The 24,221-nt window shown below is 40.4% G+C and overlaps 1 protein-coding gene across 1 annotated transcript; it reads right to left on the bottom strand.

The window, feature by feature from the left end:
- Positions 1 to 2,341: 2,341 nt before the first annotated feature.
- CTR9 (CTR9 homolog, Paf1/RNA polymerase II complex component) lies at positions 2,342 to 23,158 on the bottom strand. Its single transcript, XM_080687639.1, has 25 exons — positions 22,810 to 23,158; positions 21,639 to 21,737; positions 19,232 to 19,471; positions 18,567 to 18,684; positions 17,766 to 17,855; positions 16,724 to 16,872; positions 15,914 to 16,021; positions 14,743 to 14,850; positions 14,394 to 14,630; positions 14,124 to 14,213; positions 13,882 to 14,010; positions 13,593 to 13,776; positions 12,360 to 12,448; positions 11,452 to 11,637; positions 11,268 to 11,355; positions 10,944 to 11,092; positions 9,760 to 9,876; positions 9,488 to 9,633; positions 8,000 to 8,071; positions 7,352 to 7,487; positions 7,055 to 7,201; positions 6,010 to 6,164; positions 4,994 to 5,090; positions 4,679 to 4,791; positions 2,342 to 3,408 (listed from the first exon to the last, which is right to left on the bottom strand). Exons 1-25 carry the CDS (start codon positions 22,852 to 22,854, stop codon positions 2,988 to 2,990), a joined length of 3,513 nt encoding a protein of 1,170 aa, XP_080543765.1. The 5' UTR covers positions 22,855 to 23,158; the 3' UTR covers positions 2,342 to 2,987.
- Between the last annotated feature and the right edge of the window lie 1,063 nt (positions 23,159 to 24,221).

Raw genomic sequence — 24,221 nt, 5'->3', positions numbered from 1 at the left:
TTGCTGCCAAGTGGGAGGCTGAGCTTCCCTTCAAGATAGCTCCATAGGAGATCCCGACCTCTCCCCACCGAGGATGCACCCAAACCAGCGCTTCATATGGGACCGTTTCTCCTAAAAAAACACCCCAAGAGCTAGTAAAATACTCCTTCAATTCAGGCAAATGAGAAAAAAACACTTCGAAGGGGGTAGGAAAGGCTGACACAACTTCACCTAAATCCCACCCACAATCTGAAGGGAACTCACCACCCGGAGCTTCTCCGAGGAGCGAGTGTATACCCTACATCTGCACCTGGGAGACGAGCCCCCAGATATCTCACGGAGAACCATCGGGGCTGATGCCCCAAAGACCCGAGGCCTGTGGTGAACTGAGAAAGGGCTGGCGCGCACCCACTCACCCCGGCCCAGCCGGCAGCAGCCCGGGGAAAGCATGCCCGCAGGTGCAAGAGCTCACCTGCCTGTTTAAAGCCGAGGAGGAGGGCAGGGCCTGATGGGGTGCCAGCCTGTGCACTCCCTCTGCCTTGGGAAAGCCGTCTTTCTGCTCCGGTGCCCTCTCCCTGCTCTGCCTTGCAGGCACCATCTTCTTTTTTTTTTCTTTTTTCTTTTTGGTGGGTGACATTTTTGCACGCCCCCTCTGCCTTCGCCACTTCCGTGCACTCCCTCCGCTGCCCTCGAGAGCCCCAGTGTCTCTCAGAGGGGAGCTTCTAGGCGTGGCCGGTGCCCTGGTGTTTGCATCTGGTGGCCCAGTTTTTGTGGTTGCTGCCCAGGGAACACCACAGGGGAGGCCAGAGGGGCTTGTGTTCCTCCGTCCCATGAAACTGTACCATCAGAGACAGTTCTTGGCAGGCCAGCACCCACAGACAGCAGTGCCACCCCCTCCCCCATCTTTCTGTGAAAGAGGCTGATTTGCATGTCTGGGAGCTTTGGCCACACATGGAGGGATCCGTGGAGCTGCTCTGAGAGCAGAGGCTGGAGCACTTTCTTTACCCTCCGTGGACACGGAGGTTTTTCCATTATTTAGGTTGTAAATAATGCTGCAACAAACACAGGGGTACAGGTATCTTTTTGCGTGTTTTCTTTTTTTTATAATTTTTTTTTTTTTTAGTGTTTTCTTTTTATCTGATAAATCCCCGGAAGTGGAATTGCTGGCTCATGTGATAGTTATATTTTTAATTTTTTGAGGAGCCTCCATACTGTTTTCCATTTTTGTAACTAGGTATGGTGGTGGATTTTTACTAGACTTAATGCAGTATATCCAAATGGCAAGTCATGCTGCACACCTGAAACTAATACACACTTCAAAAACAGGAAGGCTAATCCTCACAAGCAGGCTCCGGGACAATGAAGCTGCTTGGCCCCGAGGGCAGTGGCAGCAGATAACAGGTCAGGCGGGTTTCCTTTGTCACAGGAGGGACCTTCTCCTTCCTCTGTGGGGCATTCCACACATCTGTCATTTCGTCGCCTCCAGGTCCCAAGGGGAGCTGCACCTGAAGAAACTGTGGCTTCTGACGCAGCCAAAGTGGGCAACGCGACTGGGGAAGAATATTGCTGTTCTGCTAATCTGAGGGCTCACCTGGAGCAGGTAGTGAAATTACCATCAGCACTAGGTTAAATCCCTACATAACCAGCACTCCAGGGACCACCTACCAGTGAACTTTGGTTTAGATATTGCTTGAAGTTATCAGTTGGGAAATGCTTTTTAATTGAGATGGACTTGTGTCATTTGGGGATTAACTAACTCACCTCAGTTATGTGACATTGGAAAAAGCAGGCAATTTGAACCTCGCCTTGAAGAGCTGCATGAACTTCTGAATCTCAGGCTCTTCACCTTTCAAAGCCTCGCCTCCCTTAGTTATTCTGGTTCCTGCCATGGCCGGTAATGCCCGCCCTTAATTCTCCACCTGGCAGGTCCTGAGTCACCCCAGGTGTCCATCCATCAGGAAACTTGGCCTAGACTCCATCCTCCCTTTGCTCCCACAACCTGTCCAACATTACCCCATTTTTCATACCATAGAGACAATGAACTTTCACCATTAAATTTTTCAGGACAGAAAAGACTTTTTTTTAATCTCTCCATTCTCAAAACCTAATAATACTTGTTGAATATATTATAGCTTTTACAAACTGTACTAACTAAAAATTCTGCTCTTAGATTGTTAATGAGTAACTTACTGAAAGTAAAACTCTAGTACCTTAGTTTCCTTGCAACTTAAAAAAAACACCTCCACAAATCTACAAAGAATCACAAAAGTTTTGAATAAACATTTGACTTAGTTCAGGTTCTTCCAAATACCTGTCTAGTCTATTTATGCTAAACTTTCACAAATAAAAAAGACACAAAGTTACCCATAAAAGTTTGTAAAGAATTTTATTATGCAGCTTAGGTAGCTCTGCATTCTACTAACAAAAAAGCATTTTCCACATCTTACTCAACCTAACAAATTATATATAGGTTTGTGATTTTTATCTACATCGCTACAGTATTACACTACTGAAGAAAACCTTCCTTTCATTTGTACTTTGGTACAATTATACAGTAGGTGCCTCTTCCCCCAGAAAATAAAAATATTCTTAATCTAAGATTAAAACAGAACAAAGACATTAATGCCAAGTTTCTTGCACCACTTGGTAAAAGATTGCAATAAAAGTCAAAACTGGATGCTGCTTAACACAAAGAGCATGAGACTGCCGGTTTCAGTCAAACCTTGTAGGAATGGTTTAGCATCGGGTTTATCTTCACTGCAGTTTTCACATATGATAGGTGGGACTGTACCATAAGGAAGAATAGTCACATTCTTCACTTGCACAAGAGATTCAAATATTGGACTCGCACAGAGGAAATGTTGCTTGGGGCTTAGCAATATACAAACAGATAAAAAATATTGCCATAGGAAAAATTTCACAACTGTTTGACTAAACATTTGAAACACTTATCACAGCTTCATATATTAAAAAGTTTCCTCCAGAGATGCTTATTTATGAAATAAAACCTAGTCGCTATCATCTGACCCATGTTCTGAGCCCCGATCTGAGGCCTCGTTGTTGGATCCCTCTGGTTCTGACTCGTTTCCGGAACCTCGGCCAGAACCCTCGTTATCAGATCCTCTCTCCGAATCTCGCTCTGACTCAGCACTCGGGGAAGCCGGCCGAGAGTCCACCTCCGATCCAGCTGAGGGGCTCCTCCCAGACTGCAGCGATTCATTGTCCGACTGTTCGGACCCCGAGGGCCTCCTCTTCCTGGGCGGCTGGTCGCTGTCTGAATCCTCATCTGACCGCTGTCTTCGGGGCCCCCGGGGACTGCCCGCCTCACTGCCAGACCTATTCTGGTTCTCATCTGAATCGCTCTCAGAAGAGGCTCGGTCCTTCCGCGGCTCACCCTCGTCCGAGTCGCTGTTGCTGTTGCGGGGATGTCTGACAAAAAGACAAACACTGTCAGGTACCAGGATTCTGGCCAACCAAGAACTTGACAAGTAGAGAATGTGCTTTTAGCAAATAAGGGCATTTAATGTTCTATTTCTTGACTTGAATGGTGTTTATACCGATGTTCATTTGTGATATGTTTTGGGTACTTTTTAATAAATGTGATATTTCACAATAAAAAAGGATTAAAAAGGAAAAAAGAATCAGGCACTTTAGCTATAAGCAATATAAACAGTGAAGGATGGTCCTCACTGGCTTTATTAGGCACCTTTCATTAGAACAGAGCATTAAATTTCATATATAAGATTATGAAAAAGGGTAGTTTATTTTTATAAGCAAATTCATAGCAGCCCAGGAAAAGCCCAGGATCTCACTTGGCTGTAGAAACTGGAGGTGAACCCTGGCCCAAGGCTGGATGACTGGGACACTTCCTGTCCTGCCACCACCTGCTGTCAGTGCCGAGCAGTCAGCTTTTCTCCCCTGGATCTGCTACTGCACTGGTGCCCTCCAGCCAGACACCTACTCAAGCTGGGAAGCTGGGCTGGGGAGTTCTGCAGCTTGTTTATTACCAGCTGTGAGGTAGAGCTAGGGTGCCTGTGCCTCTGCTTGGAGTGGTGGTGGCACCAGGGAATCTGCTTCCTGAGGGCTCTGGAGGAAAGAATATCCCTTTAACCACTCACCCCCTCAGAGCCTTGGAGAGAGGACATACTTCTCTGGCATATTCCTCAGTTCTGGTTCCCACTGCAGATATCCCAAGAAAGGAATACTGAATCCTACAGGGTTCAGTCTAATCCTACAGGGTTCTTTTCTTTGTTTTTATTACTCAAAAAGCTTCATTTTTTAAATTTACCTTTTTGACTCTGTGCTTGTGTCTTCAACACTTTCACAATGATTTTGTGCTCCTCAGTAAGAAAAGCATGCCTGATCTTGTCACAGCACAATTTACATACATGGGCCCACCACAGGCCCTACTGACATGCTTTTTTCATTTTAGACAACCTCATTAGAACTTTAGGTCTCACACACTAACTCCATAGAGAGTGCTTAGGCACACACCCCATATGGATTTTGGCACTTTCCCACCCTTTTTGGTGGAAAGGTAAACAACTCTATTATCAGGGATTCGGGCTAGCCTAGTTTCGTTAGAGGCTGTATTTTAGGACAGCCTATAATGGTATGTCAAACGCTGGACCATTCTGAATGCTTATAGAGACCGTCCCTGGAAGAGCTCAGTTATTTTTCATTGGAAGAATATGCCTACCCTTCATCAGCAATCTTCAGTTTATCCTCATCCGAAGAATCATCACTTGATGATATTATGGCTTTGGATTTTATTTTTCCCTTCATTGAAGGAGGTAGACGTTCTGGCTTGGGCTAAAGAAAAATCAAATATAACAGATCAGTCAAGACTCTCATCAGGACATTTTGTTAAATTGGGTTTGTACTATAATGATACATTCAAACAGCAACCAATAAATTCCAAAATCAAGAGTCAGCGCTTGAAGAAACTGCAGGGAAAGAATGTACTTTAGTGTACGACAACCTTTTATGGAGAACCACAGTATTATAAACTCACCGCCTTCTTCTTCTCTGCTCTTGGTGGGCGGCGCTTTTTCTGTTTGGGGCCATTTTCTGTGTCTTCTTCATCAGATCCTTCTTCTCCCTTTGTAGGTCTTAAGTAGTGAACACCAAAAAAAAAAGTCTGTCAAGATTCATGCATGCCTATAAAGTCTACTTGCCATCAAAACATTCACGTTCGCCAATTAAGTCACCCTTGGGCCCTCTTATTGATCTAAAATAAGGCTGAACCTTGCATGTGGTGGTGACAGAGGATGTGAGACAAGACCCAGGTTCCAGACCTCAACATCTCCCTGTCCTTTCTTCCTTCCTAACTACTCATTCTAGGCCAGCTGATATCCTATTACAGCTTCAATTCTATGGGTCTGTGTGAGTGAATTAATCAGATTCTTTCCCAAATATAGTCATCCAAGGGTCGGGAAGAACAGGCCCAGGTAAGAAAGCCCATTGAAGGTTCCTGGACAGGGAAGCACCAGGGAAGAGGAACGGGACAGCTTAGAGGCACCTCCAGGTGAGAAATGGGCAGGGCACCACTTATCTCAAAGTGGATGGCACTGGGCAGATTAAAAGACCTTTCTTTGGCATGAATTCACTTTTTAAAATATCCATCAAAACCATGAAGTGGGCATCGTTATTACCATTTACAGGGAGGAAACTGAGGCACAGTGACTTATTCTAAGACTGCACAGGGACAGGTAGTATGGACACACGGGGTTTTCTCATTCTAAATGCATACATCCTCCAATACATACTACAATTTTAAAGATACAAGAAAGGCAATTAGTTCTAACTTGTGGCTCTCAGAAGGGAAGCTGTGAAGGTGTGAGGTGATTCCAGTACTCAGGGGACTTTAGTGGTCTAAGGATTAAACAGGAAGTGGGGTATCAAGAGGCTTTACTACCTGGAAGATCAAGTGATTTCTGGGTGTTTGCAAATTCTATACAAAAGATTGGTTCAGAAAATGAGAGGTCTTTTGCCACCTTTATAAGGTTATTTATAACACATTGATAATACCTTCTCCTCTTTTTCTTCTTTCTCTCGCCACCTTCCTCCTCTTCGCCTTCTTGCTCACTACCACTGCCCTTTCTTCTCTTCTTCTTTTTGGATACTGGCAGGTCTTCATCGGTGTCATCATTGACAAATTCGTCAAACTCTCCCTTCTTAGAACGCTGAAATCCAAATAAGACTATAGTCAGCTCTTTCCTGGCTGATGGAATGTGGCTGGAATTCTAAGGTATAGAAAGAGGCCATATCCTCTCATCATGTGACAAATGGAGGATTTTGTACCAAGTCACATGGAAGAGGTGCTTGGTGAGGCCCATATTTTAAAGACTTCTAATTAGGAGGGCAAAAATCTTCAACAACTTAGGTAGTTCAATACAAGGTAGAATGTGCTCAGCTAACACTGGAATGTATTTCTTTTTTTTTAATATATGTTAGTTTTTTATATATTTTATTGATTTTTTTTTTTTTTTTTTTTTTACAGAGAGGAAGGGAGAGGGATAGAGTTAGAAACATCGATGAGAGAGAAACATCAATCAGCTGCCTCCTGCACACCCCCTACTGGGGATGTGCCCACAACCAAGGTACATGCCCCCGACGGGAATCAAACCTGGGACCCTTCAGTCCGCAGGCTGACGCTCTATCCCAGGGGTGGGCAAACTTTTTGACTCAAGGGCCACAATGGGTTCTTAAACTGGACCAGAGGGCCGGAACAAAAGCATGGATGGAGTGTTTGTGTGAACTAATATAAATTCAAAGTAAAGGAGCGGAGGGGAGAGCAAGAGAACCCTCCACTCTTTCGGCTCCACGGGCCGGATAGAACAGCCGAACGGGCCGGATCCGGCCCGCGGGCTGTAGTTTGCCCATGGCTGCTCTATCCACTGAGCCAAACCAGTTAGGGCTGGAATGCATTTCTAAATAAAAGCACTCCGTCTGGGAAGACTGTCCTTAGCTAAGGACTAAGTATAGAGTGAGTGAATGCAATCCTTTTTATTTTCATTTCTGGAAGTCAAGGCAGGGACTGGGGCCAGCAGTGTTAGTGGTAGGCATATCTTACCCGTCCACCACCACTGCCTCTTTTCTTTTCTTTTGCTGCTTCAGTCTCTCCAGTAAACATAAGAATATTTTTGGTCTTCTCAACATACTGGGCCCGCTGTTCTAAAAGTTTCTTTTGCTCTTCCTTCTCTCTCAGACGTTTCTCTTCCTAGGAGAAAAAAAGGGTAGAAAAAAACCTCATCAAAATGTTCTTATGGTGAAATAAATCATAGCTACCATCAAAAGGACTTCTTTTTTACCATACAAAGTATATGTGTGCACATAATTCTTTAATTCTAGTATAAGCCACAATAAATACCTGTTCTTTAAGAAGTTTCTGCCTTAACAGTTCTTTTTCTTGCTCTTGTTTGGCCCGCAACTCCCTCTCTTCTTCGTCCTGTTTGCGTGCCCGGGCCACATGGTATTGGGCCTGGCTCAGTAAGTCAGAGCACTGCCTAGAACATTTCAGATTTAGAGAAACATGAGTGCAGTCAGTGTACTTTTTGTTCAAAACTCAAAGCATCTGTTTTCCTTACACAAATTAAGAAGTCTGAAGCAGGACCATTAGTTGATATCTATGGGAAGTGTTAATTAGCAAAATTAACTTCATTTCCCATAAACCTATACTGTCAACTATGTTAAGTTTCCAAATTTTAAATGTCCGCCCAAAGCAGAGCTAAAACGGTCTTCAATATTATCTTCACATGTGACTCAAAGAATCAGGAATGATATCTTGATTCTGGTGACACAGCTGATGTAGTTTCACAGCCAATGTAAGCACTAAACAAATGTTGTCACATTCCCTGAAAGAACCCTCAGAAGAAAGCCTTGGTCCAGGCTGGGGGTCCCAGAGAGGAGTGGGAAAGACTGACCCCTGAGAGAGCAGGACCTGCTCACTGCGTCACTCTCCCAGCCCACCTTGCCATCACCGCTTCTCCCAAAGTCACCATTCACAAACAATAGTTACCTGGCTTCTGTGGCAGCAAGGGCCAAATCGAATCTCATTTTATCTCCCACTTTACTCAAGTAACTGAAGTATCTAAACAAAATGAGAAAATAAAATAATTTAAATAAAATAGGCCCTTTAGATTTTTTATCTGTTGTACAACAATAGTCTGAGAAAAGATTTATACATCAACTGACTTACATGCACGTATTTAATATATCAAGGGCCAGCATCTCAATAGGAAAATTATATATGCAACCCACTTTAAAAAAAAAGACTCTCATCAATATGCCACTCAATCTGTTCAATAAAAAACCAAGTTCATTAAGAAAAGCCAAGTTATACTTAATGTCATCAGTAAATTAACAACCAAAAATCTGTTCAAGCAATGAATATTTACCAAACACTAAATTTACTAAAAATGTCAGCATGGAGGTTAGGAGTCTGAGGCCACAAAAACACAATCTACCAAGCAAAGCAAGAAATGCTTAAGTAAGAATTCTAATAAGGTTGGACAAAACCTGAAAAGATGTCAGGTTTTAATTTTACCACACACTGAATTACAAATAAATACTATCAAGTTACACACATTTTAAGCTGAATAAACCTATTCATTATTTAAGAGGGAAGGCCTTAATCTTAACTCAATGAAAATTAATATCCCATGAAAAGACACATTGGCATAACAAAACCAACGTAAGTGGAATCTAAAAGTTTCAAGTGTGTAAAATGCGGGGTCATATTACTGTCAGGTTAATGAAAAATCTAAAAATGAAAAGCTTGCAAAGCTAGCCAGCCAATTCTGGGGATCTGGCTCTGTGATCCAAATCTGGCAGGATCCCAGCTACAGTTTGGCACCACCTGGTGGCAGCTATCTGCTTTGGTTTTAAAATCGCTGGAATGATTTGAATAGATTGCCTTTCAAGATTCTCTTTTTCTAAGAGATTCCCGAAAGAAGTGATTTTCAGCACTTTTTGAGACACATGTGTCTAAAGTAGTGGTCGGCAAACTGCGGCTCACGAGCCACATGTGGCTCGCGAGCCGCAGTTTGCCGCTCTGTTGACTGTGTTTGCCGACCACTGTGTAAGGCATTACCCTTACCCAGAAGTTTGTTTTTTTTAAAAAATATATTTTATTGACTTTTTGCAGAGAGGAATGGAGAGGGGGAGAGAGTTAGAAAATCGATGAGAGAGAAACATCGATCAGCTGCCTCCTGCACGCCCCCTACTGGGGATGTGCCCGCAACCAAGGTACATGCCCTTGACCGGAATTGAACCCGGGACCCTTCAGTCCCCAGGCCAACGCTCTATCCACTGAGCCAAACCGGTTAGGGCTACCCAGAAGTTTTGACTTCAGGTTAAAGACATTAGTACATTATTAAAATGTTTTTTTAAGTATTTTTCCCTATGGCAGTGGTCAGCAAACTCATTAGTCAACAGAGCCGCAGTTTGCCGACCACTGGTCTAAAGACATAAAGCATTTCAAGGGTTGTTTCTACAAACTCTTTACCTATGTGCAAGCTCCAGTTCTTTCACAGCATTAAGTACTTCCTTTAGATTACTCTTCTCATCTTTCAGGACAGAGGTAGCTAACCTTTGTAGGACCAAGGCCACATTAAACATAAGCACTGTATCACTGGGTGCCACATGTCTAGCCTATAAGTGAAAAACAAAGTAAATATTGCACATGATCTAATGACACAAAAAAAGATTTTAGTCAAATATGAGTGTCAGGTATGTGAACATGCATAAAACAGAATAAAATGTCTGAGTTATTTTTACCTTCAGCAAAGTCTGTTTGCATTCCTGCAACTTGCCACACTTGAAGAGGGCCCGGGCCAAATACAGCACAACTTCAGTGTTCTGGTGCTTATAGAACTTTCTGAGGCAGTTTTCATACTACAATGAAAGAGGAAGTTAAAGCTCAACAAGGATTAGATGATACTGTTATTCTGTAATAAAATTTCAAACAATCTTAAAGCTATATAAAAACATATTTAATCCCTTAAATAGTTAATTTCAAAGAATCTGAGAATGATTTTTGACTTTCACCAGGATACATTTTTACAACATAAAAAATCTGATCAAAAGAAAAAACTACTAGAAATAGCTTTTCCACTTGAAATTTGGACCAACATAGAAAGGATAAGCAGATTGGAAGGCCGTTTTCATCTTTAGCAATACGATTTAGAATCAGCTACTGACAACTTATTAGAAGTCACACACTCTGCTCTTTGGGTTACACTCTCTTCCACCTGTCTTTAGGATTGGTGGAACCTACTGGCAATGGGCATGAGAAGGCTCCTATTTCTGGCTGTTAACATTTTGGAAAACCAATAACATAACAATACTGGTATTACTTTTGCCATGAACATGCCACTTTTTGATCATGGAACATCTCTTGTCATAGGTAAGTTCTTTTTCATGAAAGATGCTTAGACAGTTTTCCCAATTATCTCTAGCAATCAATTGGCATTTAAAAGGCGACATTATCATTCTGCAGATCAGGAAGGCGCCTCTCCAAAAACACAACTTCTGAGACTATCCTATGCAATCTGGCTTCTGTAAGTCCTTGTGACTAGTGCCGTTCTGATATTCTGAATACAGTAATAATGTCCACCCTTCCTAGAAAAAAGGTTAACCACTTTCCAGAGCCTGGCTGCTCTTGCTGTCTACCTTTAGTAAGAAGCGTGCTTTCTGTTATCCTAGTATTTCCCTTGGAGCCCAAGAGCCTTTCCACTTTTGGACTATAGTATGAACTCTTTTACTTATGAAGCAACTGGTGGATCTAAGGCTCATATCTCTGGACACCAAAGACAGGCCTTCACATTATATAATTATAAATCTATGAACTGACACAGTATCACAAGAGAGCATGCAACTCCATGACAGGGCCAGAATGGTTCAGAAAATATCTGCTCAACAATGAACACAAAATAAAAATATCTTGAAAGGTAAGACGTTACCATCTGGACAGCACTGATATATTGCTTCTGTTCCACATAGATGTGTGCTAGGTTCAGCCACACATCACTGATATCTGCTGTTGCTTCTCTTACTTGGGCAAATACGTCACGAGCTTCACGGAAATATCCTTTGTGGGCCAAAACAGCTCCTAAAAGTTAGAAAAAGGTTCACAGTTTAGAATTTTCTATTTGTGGCGGGAAAAACAAGCCAAAGTCCATTTTAAAACAACTAACTTCATTGCACTTAGAAGAAAATTCTGATCTACAACATTCCTCCAAAAGCACTCATTTCGCAAATTATGGAGATCCAAGTCTCATAATCACCTATTCCATTAGCAGCATACAGATTCTTTGCATCATTTCTGAGTACTTGCTTGTAGATAGCCAGAGCACGATCTTGATGGCGCTTTTCCTATAAAAAAAAACCAAACAACCAAATGTTATACAAAAATTCAAACAAGAGGAAACAAGTATCAGTTTTGTTTTAAAGAGACAAAAAGAAATTTACTTTTTCTCTATCTCGGGTGGGCTGATGCAAAGTTTGGAGCCAGACGTTGCCAAGGGCCAGCATAGAGTACGTGTCACTCTGTGTAGACGGTTGTTTTAATATCCTCTCAAATTTCTTCTGGCCTGGACCCCATTCTTGTTTTGCCAAATGAAGATTACCAATCAAAGACCAAGCATCTGGATGGTCCTGAAACACATATAAAAATAAGTGAAATGTGTTGAATTCAGAGAGATCAATTATCTTTCCACACAGCTGATTACTGAAGAGGTTTATAAGCTACATTTGTAACAGTGTTTTCAAACTGAGAGTTGTTAATTCAATTTAGTGTGTAATTATCAACAAAAGAAGTGCAGTAGAATGGAGTAATACAGTAAAGATATCAGTGTCACCCACATGGCAAGAGCACACAATGACTAGCAACTTTCATTTCAGCTGTATGTATAAGTGTGTGTACTAAGCTAAGATGTGAAGCCTACTTCTTTTTTTTTATAATACATTTGTATTGATTTCAGAGAGGAAGGGAGAGGGGGAGAGAGAGAGAAACATCAAAGATGAGAGAGAATCATCGATCGGCTGCCTCCTGCATGCCCCCTACTGGGGATCAAGCCTGCAACCCAGGCATGAGCCCTTGACTGGAATCGAACTTGGGACCCTTCAGTCTGCAGGCCAACACTACATCCACTGAGCCAAACCAGCTAGGACGTGAAGCCTATTTCTTACTGTGGGCCATATAAAAAAGTTAAGATAAATTCTATACTCCTGAATATCTTTAACAAATGAAAAAACAAAACAAAACAGGGAGATGCCAAGATACCAGGAATATGATAGCCATTAAAAGGAAAAACAAATTAACTGGGGGGGAAAGATGAAATAATTATTTTTCAAACCTAAGTGTTAATATTACCAACCTGATTAATCTGAAGCGCTTCCTTAAACCAATCTGAAGCCTCATAAAAGTTTCCTTTATCTCGAGCCATGGCTCCTAGGCGCAGATAGCCTGAAAATGAACATTTAAAAGTTTTTTGCTTAAAATATTAGCTATAAAGGTCATAATTTTAAAGGCATACATTTGAAACAATTGGTTTTTGTTTACCCATTCATGTGATGAACAGGAAAAGTCCCACAGGTGAAAAAATATCGAGCATCAATATAACTAATTAATAATCTAACAAGTTAAAGCAACTCAGCCACTATCAAGTCTTACTGTTCGAAATCTCAGATTTACCTCTCCCACTCCATTTCCAATGCTAGCACCCTGTTCCAAGACCTTATCTCAAGCTAAATTGTTTTAAATGCTTAGAGCTGTTCTGTCTCCAATTTCTCTCAGATGCACAGCACTGTCAAGTTACTTTTTCTTACAAAGCTGCTTGTCATACAGCAAAATAGTGAAAGCATGGATGACTAGGGGTTACTTGTTAGAAAACCTGTACTCTAACTGTGACTCTTTCACTTAAGTAATAATAATAAAGGTGCCACACAAATGTAAGTTATTTTTTCCATAAAATGTCACTTTCCTCAAGAAACCAACCATGGCTGAGTACTGCTTATCAAATCAATTCAGATTCAGTCTGGCATTCCACTAAACTCTTATTGATTATTGCATCAATAACAGCATGTCAGGAGCCAAGTTAATAGCTCCTGATTTGATCAGTCAAAACACTATAGCTTTAGGTTCTTTTAAGGAAGTACAGTATGTAAATTATATGCAATTAAAAACTTCCCAAATTTTACAATGTTTAGGTTGTAAAAATTCAAGGTAGAACATTTTTAGTAATGATTATTTCAAGGAAAAACACTACTCTTTCTCACTATTACAAACATTGCAAAAATGTTTATATATGAAAGCAGGACCAACATAAAGGTAAATACATCACCAAGGAGTTGTAAGTCTAATAAAGGTAGCTGACTCACTGAGATAGCCTCACCCATGAAATAGGTCCAATTGATTTTTAGTTTTTAGCATAAATTTAAGGGAAGCTGCATTTTTTTTAAGGCCACAAATTTGCCTTGAAGAAAAGGGTACATTGTAACCTTCAAAAATTTTTCACTATTGGTTTTAAGGAAGATTTTTTATTTTTAGGCTAAATTTCCGTTGCCACTGTGGGAATTTTAATACATTAAAATGAGTTTCAAATTCTTACAATCAACATAGTTAGGATGTTCCCGTAAGATGTTCTTATACAGTTTTTCTGCTTCATGGAATTCACACATCGCTTCATACAGCCTGGCTAAATTGTAGGATGTTGTGACAGAAATGGCATTATAATAATGTTCATCATGTTCAGCTTCAGCCTTTGCACGATCCAGTGATGCCAAAAAATATTTCTATAAAAAAAGAAACTTATTTTGTTAAAAGACTTAGTGGATATAGCTAAAAAAGTATGCATTCAATTTGATAGTATAGTAAGAAGAGAATATCTATTTTCTTACCTTTGCCTCCCCTAGATTTCCAAGTCTAAAATGGAGGGCTCCCACATTATTTAGAATCTCTGGGGGGACATCGGCCTGTACTTTTTCCTGAAGGATCCGTGTTGCTGTTCCATAGGCTGAGAGGGCACCCTGTATTTTCAAGGTGAGCAGAATAAGGTGTAAGTGAAAGTGAGTGAGACATACACTCCACCAGGCTTACAAAAAACACATTAGGTAGGAGATGAAAAGCACTGGGAAAATACCTGGATATCAGTCTGTTCTAAGATTTGTGCCAATTCAATCCAAGCTTCAACATCATCAGGATACTGCTCTGTAACCTTCTTCAAATGGCCCTGGGGAAAAAGAGTGTAAACTAAAGCATTCCAACTACAAGCTGTCCAAGTAGAAAGTGGTGGCTACTCTACAACTGTTCTTTCAATTGGAGCTAGCTCAGCTAACAATGACAAGAAATAAGGAATGAGTCTAGGGAGAAATAGATAACAGAAAATAGCTAAGATTTTTTAAAAATGTACCTTGGCAATGTCTCGTTTTTCTTGATCTTCTGAGGCAGCATACAGAGACCCAAGAATTTTCATAGTTTCATAATTATTAGGATAAGCTTTCAAAACTTTCTCAAAGCACTGAGATGCATTTTCTTTGTCCCCTCGATAAATATACATTTGTCCCAAACCAAAAAATGGCAGTACAAAAGAGGATGAGGCAAACTGTGTGGCTTGATAGTAGTACTGGAAAGCTTGGTCATAATCTTCCTAAAAAATGAAAGTAAAGCAGGATCAACAATATGTACAAAGTTTTTCAAAGACATGAAAACTAGAAAACAAAAAGGATTTAATATTTAGAGAAGGCTGAAAATGATCTTACCTGAACATGGAATGATCTAGCCAGCTGGTAGCAACTTTCTGCTTGCATAGCCTCCACTTCTGTGTTATGGAATGCATGGAGGGCCAAGTGCTGGACTTTACTGTAATCCTGAACAATGAAGATCCGAAATCAGTGAATTCAAACTCTATCACTCTCAACTTTAAAAGGCTTCTTTTAAAATGTTACCTGAACTAACAATAACAGCACTGTATACAGATCACTAATCATTTTTTCTCATTTCACTTGCTGATAAGTTTAGGGGAAATGGGAACTAACATTTACCCAGTACTTAACATTTGCCCATTATATCTATTACTTTCTTAAACCCGACAACAATCCTTTGCAGTAATCAGCCCTATTTTTGTGATGAGAAAAACCTAAAAGAGGTTAAGTCCCTTATTAATAGTGACAGGAGCAGTCACAATTTATTGAGAACTACTACGTGCCCAACACTATGCTAGGGATACTTGCATTAGTTCCAAGTTTAGTCAAAATCCTGCCAAGAGTGTCATTATTACCATTTTACTGATGGGGAAGTGGAGGCTTAAAGAGATAAAATGTGTTGTCTAAAGTGGAAAAACTAGGCTCTGAATTCAGGTGTGTTTGTTTAAAATACATTTTTATTGATTTCAGAGAGGAAGGGAGAGGGAGAGAGAAATAGAAACATCAATGATGAGGGAGTATCATTGATCAGCTGCCTCCTGCACCCCCCACACTGGGGATCGAGCCCAGGACTGGGCGAACTAGCGATCTCCTGGTTCGTGGGTTGATGAGCAACCACTGAGCCACACCAGCTGGGCTGAATTCAGGTGTTTTTTACTCCAGGGAAATGTTGTATCACTCGAGAATAGCAACTGCCAGACTGAATTCAGCTCTATATGAATGCATGGGTCATGACCTTCACGACAGACCTGACTTCCACTTGGATTACCGAAATCATATAGGTTCCAAGAGTGTAATTCTATAGTACATCATTTGTATATTACACTGTATGTTTATCACCTAATGTCAAATCTCCTTCCGTCACCATATATTTGACCCGCTTTACCCTTTATTATCCCCTCCCAGCCTTTCCCTCTGGAAACCACCATACTGTTGTCTGTGTCTATGACTTAAAAAAAAATAAATATTTTTTTAAAAGCAAAGAACTTTAAGAAACTACTCCTCTTACCTTTTTGAAGAAAAAGTGATTTGCCAAGTGGTTCAATACCATAGGGTTGCTAGGATCAATGGTGTAAGCTCTGGAAAGAAGCTGGACACCATTTTTGATGGAATCAGCCTGGAAGAAAAACAATGATGACAGGGCTGAGTGAAAACATTACCTAATTAGCACTTTCCAGTTTTCTTTATAGTCTGAAGAAATAAGGTTACATAAATCTAAGTTCAGATGCCAAAATATAGCTCTTGTTTTAGTTTACTATCAGGGATAAAACACTTCAAGCAATGAATTAAATTATAAAAATTTAGTTTTCTTATAATTAATTGCAGAAGCAATTCCACTGAAAACCCTGTCTAGGCAATTATACAGGGAAGCATCTGAGGTGCCAAATCCAAGTCTAGCTGGTTTAGTACACAATGAAAAGCCTTATGCTTAAGTCACTTGTGTGTGCTTTTTGTTTGTTACATGCAGTTGAAAGCATTCCAAACTGATATATAGTCTATAATCTCATAACTGAGATTCTGAAATCCAAAAACCTCTAAAAAAAGTTTTTTATCTTGGAGCAAGCTCATTTGGTGGCAGACTTTACCTGAAGTGTGAGGCTATCCCTATTGGTGTGAACAGCCACTCCTTTTGCCATAGAAATGTAAGTTCACATTTGGGCTTGAGTCCTAATAACCAGGTTTTCTATATTATGCAGTGCAGGCACCACGTTACATTTCTATAACCTGAAATCTTGATTTCTGAAATACTCTGGCCTCAGGAATTTTAGATAAGGGACTGTGGGCCTGACTATCGGCCAGGATTTTTTCACTGACATACCTCTTTATTGTTGAGCTCTAGAACAGCCAGACCGACCAATGCTCCCACACATTTGGAATTAAGTTCCAGCGCTCTGCTGAATGCCAGACGAGCTTTCTCCAGTTTGTTAAGTTTCACAAAGCAATGGCCCATTCCTAAACGAACTTCCGCTAAAAAAATAAAGTCATTCAATATGTCAAGCTAGAGCATTTTAGGGTTTAAATTTTAAAAATGCTTAAACATTCTCTATTTATGAGTTGCAAAAAAAGCCCCCAAATTAACCTCAGTATAACTACACTGTTAAATTTTGTGGTATATTACCAACTTTATTCACTGTAGGTTAGATCATACTACTCTCTCCTTGTCCCCCCAACCCTGACCCCTTCACCATAGATATCTTTCTCACCATAGTACAGAACACCTATAACACTGCCATTTTTCTTATCTTCCAACACTCCTGGCTACACTGTCTCTACAATATCTAATTTTTGAAGAGTAATTTTAAAAGATAACAAAAAGCTTCATTAAGACCTTTTGTGACTGACTACATGCACATATTATCCCTCTGTTCATAGCTATGCTTATACACACTGCTTGATTTTAAGGCCATGCCAAAACACAACCATGCTCCTAAGGAAAGAACCTCTCCACTGGTCAGAAGATCCTAACCTTCATATCTACGTAAGGGTATTTTTCCTATATCATCCAATTTTCCTTCTCTACTAAATCATTCTTATCTACACACATTCTCCCATCTTAAAAAAAATCTTGATTCCATTTCCCTTTTCCTTTGTCAACCCATTCCTATTCTTCCCTTAACTGCAAAACTTGAGATCTAAAATAATGGGATTTTAGAAATAAAAGTAGTATAGGGCAAAAAGATTATAATATCATCTACTAAGTTTTTGAATCAAACATAGTATGTTTGTAAAAGTCTCAATTCTGTCATTTCAATAAACCTACAGTATCTTTTCAAAACTAACTTTATAAGCAACTGCCAAATCTTTAATACTTTAAGTTGGATCAAACACAGCTTAGACTTAAAATAAGGTATTCCTTTTACCTGGACATCCTGGGTTAGTACGCAATGCTTTCTTATAGTAAGCAAGAGCTCCCCTGTAATCCTTCTTGTTGAATGAAATGCAAGCTTTACCTGTAATGATTTTTAAAAATAAACATGCACTAATTAAAGAACACAAGTCTCACATGCTCTACACTCACCTAAATCAAATACACCTCAGTAAGAAATACTTGAAAATAGTGAAAGTGATTTCATATCAAAACTTGTTTTCCATAAGGGTATATTAATTTATGCCTATAAATAAAAGTCCTGTCTTTATACTGATTGTTAACAATAATTAAAATAGCTTAGAGTTGCCCTGACTGGTTTGGCTCAGTGGATAGAGCGTCGGCCTGTGGACTCAAGGGTCCCAGGTTCAATTCCAGTGAAGGGCATGTACCTTGGTTGCGGGCACATACCCAGTAGGGAGTGTGCAGGAGGCAGCTGATCAATGTTTCTCTCTCATCAATGTTTCTAACTCTCTATCCCTCTCCCTTCCTCTCTGTAAAAAAAAAAACCCAATAAAATATATTTAAAAAAAAATAAAATAGCTTAGAGTTGTCCAAATAGAGATTGTTTATTGACTCTTTAGAAGTGGATAACAAAATTGTTCTAACTGGTATATATTTTAGTTCTATAATTTCAACAGAAACAATGATCTATTACAGATAGTTCTATTTTTAATAAGGTGAAGCTCTCTACTTTGGTGTCCAGCCCATTACTAAGAAGCTATTATAAAGAGATACATTTCAGGCATATGCTGAAAAAGATAGATTTGTAAGATGTTTGCCGAAAATGACTTACCAAGGAGGGCTGGAATATTATTTGGAGACTGGTTGAGTACAAAATGAAACTGTGCATCAGCCTGATCCATTTTGTCACCTTCAAGTAGGCAGAAGCAGGCTCTTCCCAATAAATGGTTCTGAAAAAGCAATGCATCATGTTTGACTTCTCTTTACCAGGGCTAACTAACCACAATTTAACATGAATGTATAACACTAACATGAAACCATGTACAAAGGAGGTGCAGCATCACCTAAATTCCTCTATCAACTGTAAGGTGTTTAAACTAGTAATGAGCAATTCTTAATAACAAACTGAGAAATTATTCTGAAATGCAACAAGTCTCCTGTGCTAGGAACAATGACATAAAGAAAAGTTAAAACTTTAAAAAAAATATGCTTGAAATTCACCTGGAGATGTTGGAATTACTGACTAAATATGTGGATAAGTTTTGTATGCTAAATTACTTCAACAGTACAAGGACCAAAGAAATTCCAATTTTAATAAGGGGAAGAAAATACAAATAAAAACAAAAATCAAGGAACCCCTCTTCACTTTGACTATTTATATTAACCATGATATTTTAAGAAAAATTCTCTTAAAAAGATCTATTGCCTATATCATACACATTTTTTCATTTAATATTTTTTCCTTTCATAAATTCATAGAAATATGACTTATTTTACCTGATCATACATAATAATTTTATCGGCCATTGTATACAACAGGGTTGCCTGTGTAATAAGATCTTTCTTGTTGTCCTTATTCTTTTCCTTCCGAGCCTGTTGTACATAGTAGGCCGCCAATGTATCCAAGCAAGTCATCTGGTCTTTTTCATGGTCTCTATAGTCCAAATTGCCATCTATACGTGCTGCTTCCAACAACTTTACAAACTCTTCTGTTTTTCCTTGTTTGTAGTATTCCAACTATGAGGTAAAGAATCAAATCAGAATTACTAATGCATATGTCCATATAAAAAGTTGTACACAAATCTTTATAAGTTTTATTTGTAATAATCAAAAACTGAAAACAACCCAGTTGTTGATCAACAGGTGAATGGAGAAACAAGCTGTGGTTCATATGTACAATGGCTACTGTTCAGCAGTAAAAAGGAAGAATTGTTGATACATATTATAAACATAAATAAATCTAAAAATAATTATTTTGAGTGAAAGAAACCAGACAAAAAGGAATACGTATTATATGATTCCATTTATATAAGACTCTAGAAAATGCAAACTAATCTTTAGCAACAAAAAGCAGATCAGGTGTTACTTGGGCACTGTAGAGGGCAGGGGAAAGTTTTAGGGGGTGGGGGGAATGGACATATTCATTATCTCCCTTGTGGTGATGATTTCACAAGTGTTTATATATGATAAAACTTCTCAAATGGTACCCAAGAAATATATGCAGTTTATTATAGGTGAATTATATCTATAAAGCTATCAAAATTATAATCTACTACAAATGTTTCCAATTTACTTCTTACCTAGCAATAGTTGATTTCAAAATATATCAGAGCCCAAGAGAGAAAGCAATAATGAGAGATATAAAGAACTCCAAATAGAAAACTTGGGTTCTGGCTCTAGATCTATCAAAAATTATCTATGACTTGGGACTTGTTGAATAACTTCCCTAGGCATGTTTATTAATTAATAATAAAAGAAATATCAATCGTTCATTAACTACCTACTATGGGCCACATACTATGCCAGGAGCTTCATATACATTGTATTTAATCTGTACACCACCCTTAAAGTGAATACTAACATCCCCATATTTTAGATGAGGAAACAGGCTCAGAGGTAGATTACTTGTCCAGGATCACACAGCTAGTTAGCAGCCATGTTGGAATTTGAACAAAGGACTCTATAATCCCAAAGCCTACACTTTTTCTATGTAACAAGCAATGGCCCACAATGTTTCACCAATTTATTTTACCACCTGTGCCATGCTAATTCTTCACTACTCCAATTTTTGTATAAGTGCTGTTAAAGGAAACATTTGTACTAAAAAAAAAAAAAATCGAAATTACTTTCTGGTTTTAAAAAAGGTGTGGCAAGCATTAATGGCTTGTTCTGCAGAGACAAGAAAGCTTAGCACTCCAAGCACTGCTTGTCACTGAAAGCGCACTCAGTGCATCCATAGGTAAGAAACTCTGAGAGGCCCTAACTGGTTTGGCTCAGTGGATAGAGCGTCGGCCTGTGGACTCAAGGGTCCCAGGTTCCATTCCGGCCAAGGGCATGTACCTTGGTTGCGGGCACATCCCCAGTAGGGAGTGTGCAGGAGGCAGCTTATCAATGTTTCTCTCTCATCGATGTTTCTAACTCTCTATCCTTCTCCCTTCCTCTCTGTTAAAAATCAATAAAATATATTTAAAAAAAAAAAAAAAAAAAGAAACTCTGAGTGTTAGGCTGAGCACTGAGAACAAGCCCAATTCCAGACGTGCTCCTCTGACCCACCAAAACAACATTAGGAGCCTATGTATCTTTCCATAAAAGTGGCCCGTGGCACACTTGCTAAGGAATAATGATTATAGTGTTTACTCTAGTCCGATAATCACTATAATGTTCCCACAAAAAAGGAAACATCATTATGCAGCTGGTGCTGGCGAGGTGGAGGGTGGTAGAATTTTAGGATCTCTGAGGTGATTTTCCTGAGAATTTCCAGTAGTTTTGATGACCAAACAGGATAAAAACCTTAAGCCCAAGATAAGCTTCAGCCATAAGGGCTTTTGTGAGTTAGTCTGGAAACTAATCACCTTCTAGAGTATTTTATGGGCAATGTTTTATTTTATGGGAAATAATGTTAACTAGCAATGTTTACATCCTGACACCTTGTCTTTTCTCAGCATATCCTTAAACATTAAGCCATCACTGAATAATCAAATACTTAATACAGAGTACTATTTAACTTAAAAGAATTTTGCCTTTACCAATATATACTTTTTTGTTCCTTAAATGGTAATACAATTAACTACTATACACATGGTGTACAATTAAGTTATTTATGCACCCAAGCTGGCTATTACTGTATCTGAAAACAGTTTTCCCAGTCAACATATAAAAAAATACTTGTTTCATGAATACTGACCGCCAAAGCAATCCATATGTGCAGTTGTGTGTGTTCCTGCTTCAAAATACTGATAACTTCATCCCCCTCCGGTAACTGATCGAAGTCAAGTTCAATGACCTAAAACACAAAATGCAGGTTTTTAACCTTTACTCTTTTTAAATTCACATTTCTTTGCTGCTTTTCTTGAATATACATCAATATGGATACATGTAGAGTTTCTGCTCACTTTCAGAAGTGCTGAGCAAGTGTACTAGTATATATTAGGAAATGTATAAGGAGCATACAAGTAGGTTGGTTATAAGTAATATTAATAGAGAAGCAAACAAGTCCTGTTAGTTGTCTTCAAATCACAAATCACTACAACTATAAAATACTACAAAAGCTTTTTTTACTCAAAAACTACAAAACAAAACCCTGCTTAACATATAATTGCAGGCAGAGTGCAGATAAACATCCCAGAGGCAATGCCAAGTTGAATTGCACTGTACACATTAATCATCTGTGTCACAGACACACCTGAATGTGGGCACAACCACAGTAGTAGGAAAATATTCAGGAATTAGAAAGTGGTGATGGTTACACAGCTTTGTGAATATTACTAAAAAACACCGGGTTCTATGGTAAGCGGATTATATCTCAACCAACCAAACGAACAAAACAGCCACAGGCCTCCGTGAGTGAGGCGTCGGGAAGGGAAGGGGGTGAATTCAATCAGAACGTAGCACCGGCTATATCTTGGGGTTCCTATTTCGTGCACCGGGACAGACTCGAGTTTCTAAGGGAGAAAGGAAGACATCCTACCTATCCCCAGGGAAAGACACTTGGTCTGAGACGCAGAGAGATCGCGGTGACATCACCCACCTCTGTGATCTGTGAGGTGTTTTCCAGTTTACTGAGCACTCTCACCCCCCTGCGTCCGTGAATTAGGAAAATAGCCGAGTATTGTCAAACGAAAAGGCTGGAGAGGAATTTTCAAGAATTCCTTCTCCGGTGGCCCTAGGCTGCAGGATCGCAGTGTCCCCAGCCTGGGAGGGCGCAGGGGCTGGGGACAGAGGCGCGCAGAGCTTCGGCCGGGTTTCCGACCTGGGGTCCGGGGGAGTGGGTGCTCTCGCTTTGGAAACGAAGCGGAGAGTGGGAAGAGGGAACGGGCGAGTTCACCGCCCCAACCCTCCCCATACTCGACACTCACCTCGTCAGTGTCCCGGAGGGGAATCTCGATGGAGCCCCGCGACATGATGAGATCGAAAGGCGAGCGGGCGCCCTGCCCCGCCGCTCCGCAGCCGGTGCTCCTGGCGTCTGCCGCGTCCGGAGATCGACAGTGGTCCGGGATCTGGTCGTCCCCACCGCCGCGCCGCCGGAGCTCCGGTTTCTCCTTCCCGTCAGCCGCTTAAACAAGAGCAGCAGACGGCGTCCGGCCACTTCCGGCAGCCCGGCCCCCTGTCCCGGAAGCACTCCTGGCAGCAGGGCCTATTAGACAACAAATCCCAAAGCTCCCCTTTACTGGTGCACCCGTCCACCAGCCAGCCACTTCTGAGTCTGAGCTACCCACGGCCGCGGGCCAGAATATATAAGCCGAGGGCGGAGCCTCCCGCCCGCCCCGCCCAGCGGAGCGACCAATGAGGCGCAGGTTCGGGGTCTGGCCCTGACTGACGTGTGACCTCCAGGCAATGCTTTTAATCCGCTCCTCAGAGCTGGGGACGGGCCTCTGTGGAGTGGGCGTGGCCAATCTTATTTTCCTCAACTATAATGAACAAGTCACCTTTGTGATCATTTTAATATAAACATTACATGGATTCTGTAATCATTGTGATAGTTCATGTATTTTTTTGTGCTTATTTTTTTTTTTGGTTCTTTGAAGCATATGAGAATAGATTTGTGACTTTGATAAAATTGTTGAAGAATTTGATTAAACCTGTAATCAAAGTTTTGATTAAATTATAAATTTGATCAAATATGTTTTAATTACCGTTTTAATTAAATTATAGATATAATTACATTAGTCAGTACTCAATGTTTTGATTAAACCAGAGAAGAATCTTGGGGGTTATTTCTTTGTCTCCTCATTTTGGCTGTCTGTTTGGGTTTGTGACTATGCATAGGTAGATCCTCTGCATCTCTCCATCTCTAGTGCAGGACAGTGTCAAATGCTGTTTCTGACTAAACAGATCAGGCAAAGACTCAAAGCCTCCAGAAACCACTTCTGCCTACAGACTGATAGGATTTTCACTTGAATAATCCCAGGCAATTGTCCTCAGGTGTGGCAAAAGATTTTTTCCATAGGGTGGAGCAGTTTGCTTCTGCCTAGAAACTGTTACTTTTAATCTCTTAAGTAGCCTCAGGGCAAGGTGATTCCCAACAGGGTAGGTCAACTGTCTTTCCCCCCAGGCAAGGCAAATGTCTGTGTGGGGAAAGATGTCCTCCGCTGCATGAGGGAATGACTTAGCCCAGGAAACTGGGGGTGTCTGCCTTCTGAGCTCTATCCCCTGAGTCCCCAGTCCTGGCTTCTGCTCACACAGCTCCAGTCCACTCTGCCCTCCCTCTACCAGAGCACAAGGTGGGTGGCTCCACAGGGAATTCTGTGCCTGAATTTCCAGCTGTCTC

The sequence above is a fragment of the Plecotus auritus genome, assembly GCF_963455305.1.
Source record: "Plecotus auritus genome assembly, chromosome: 9".
Lineage (NCBI taxonomy): Eukaryota > Metazoa > Chordata > Mammalia > Chiroptera > Vespertilionidae > Plecotus > Plecotus auritus.
This window is presented reverse-complemented; position numbering and strand designations above follow the sequence as displayed.

Coding starts and splice junctions, on each gene's coding strand:
- CTR9 (XM_080687639.1), bottom strand. CDS start 22,854: ATGTCGCGGGGCTCCATCGAGATTCCCCTCCGGGACACTGACGAG. Junction 19,472..21,638: donor ACATATGGATTGCTTTGGCG/GTCAGTATTCAT, acceptor TTTACCTCATAG/TTGGAATACTACAAACAAGG. Junction 9,634..9,759: donor GCAAACAGACTTTGCTGAAG/GTAAAAATAACT, acceptor TTTCACTTATAG/GCTAGACATGTGGCACCCAG.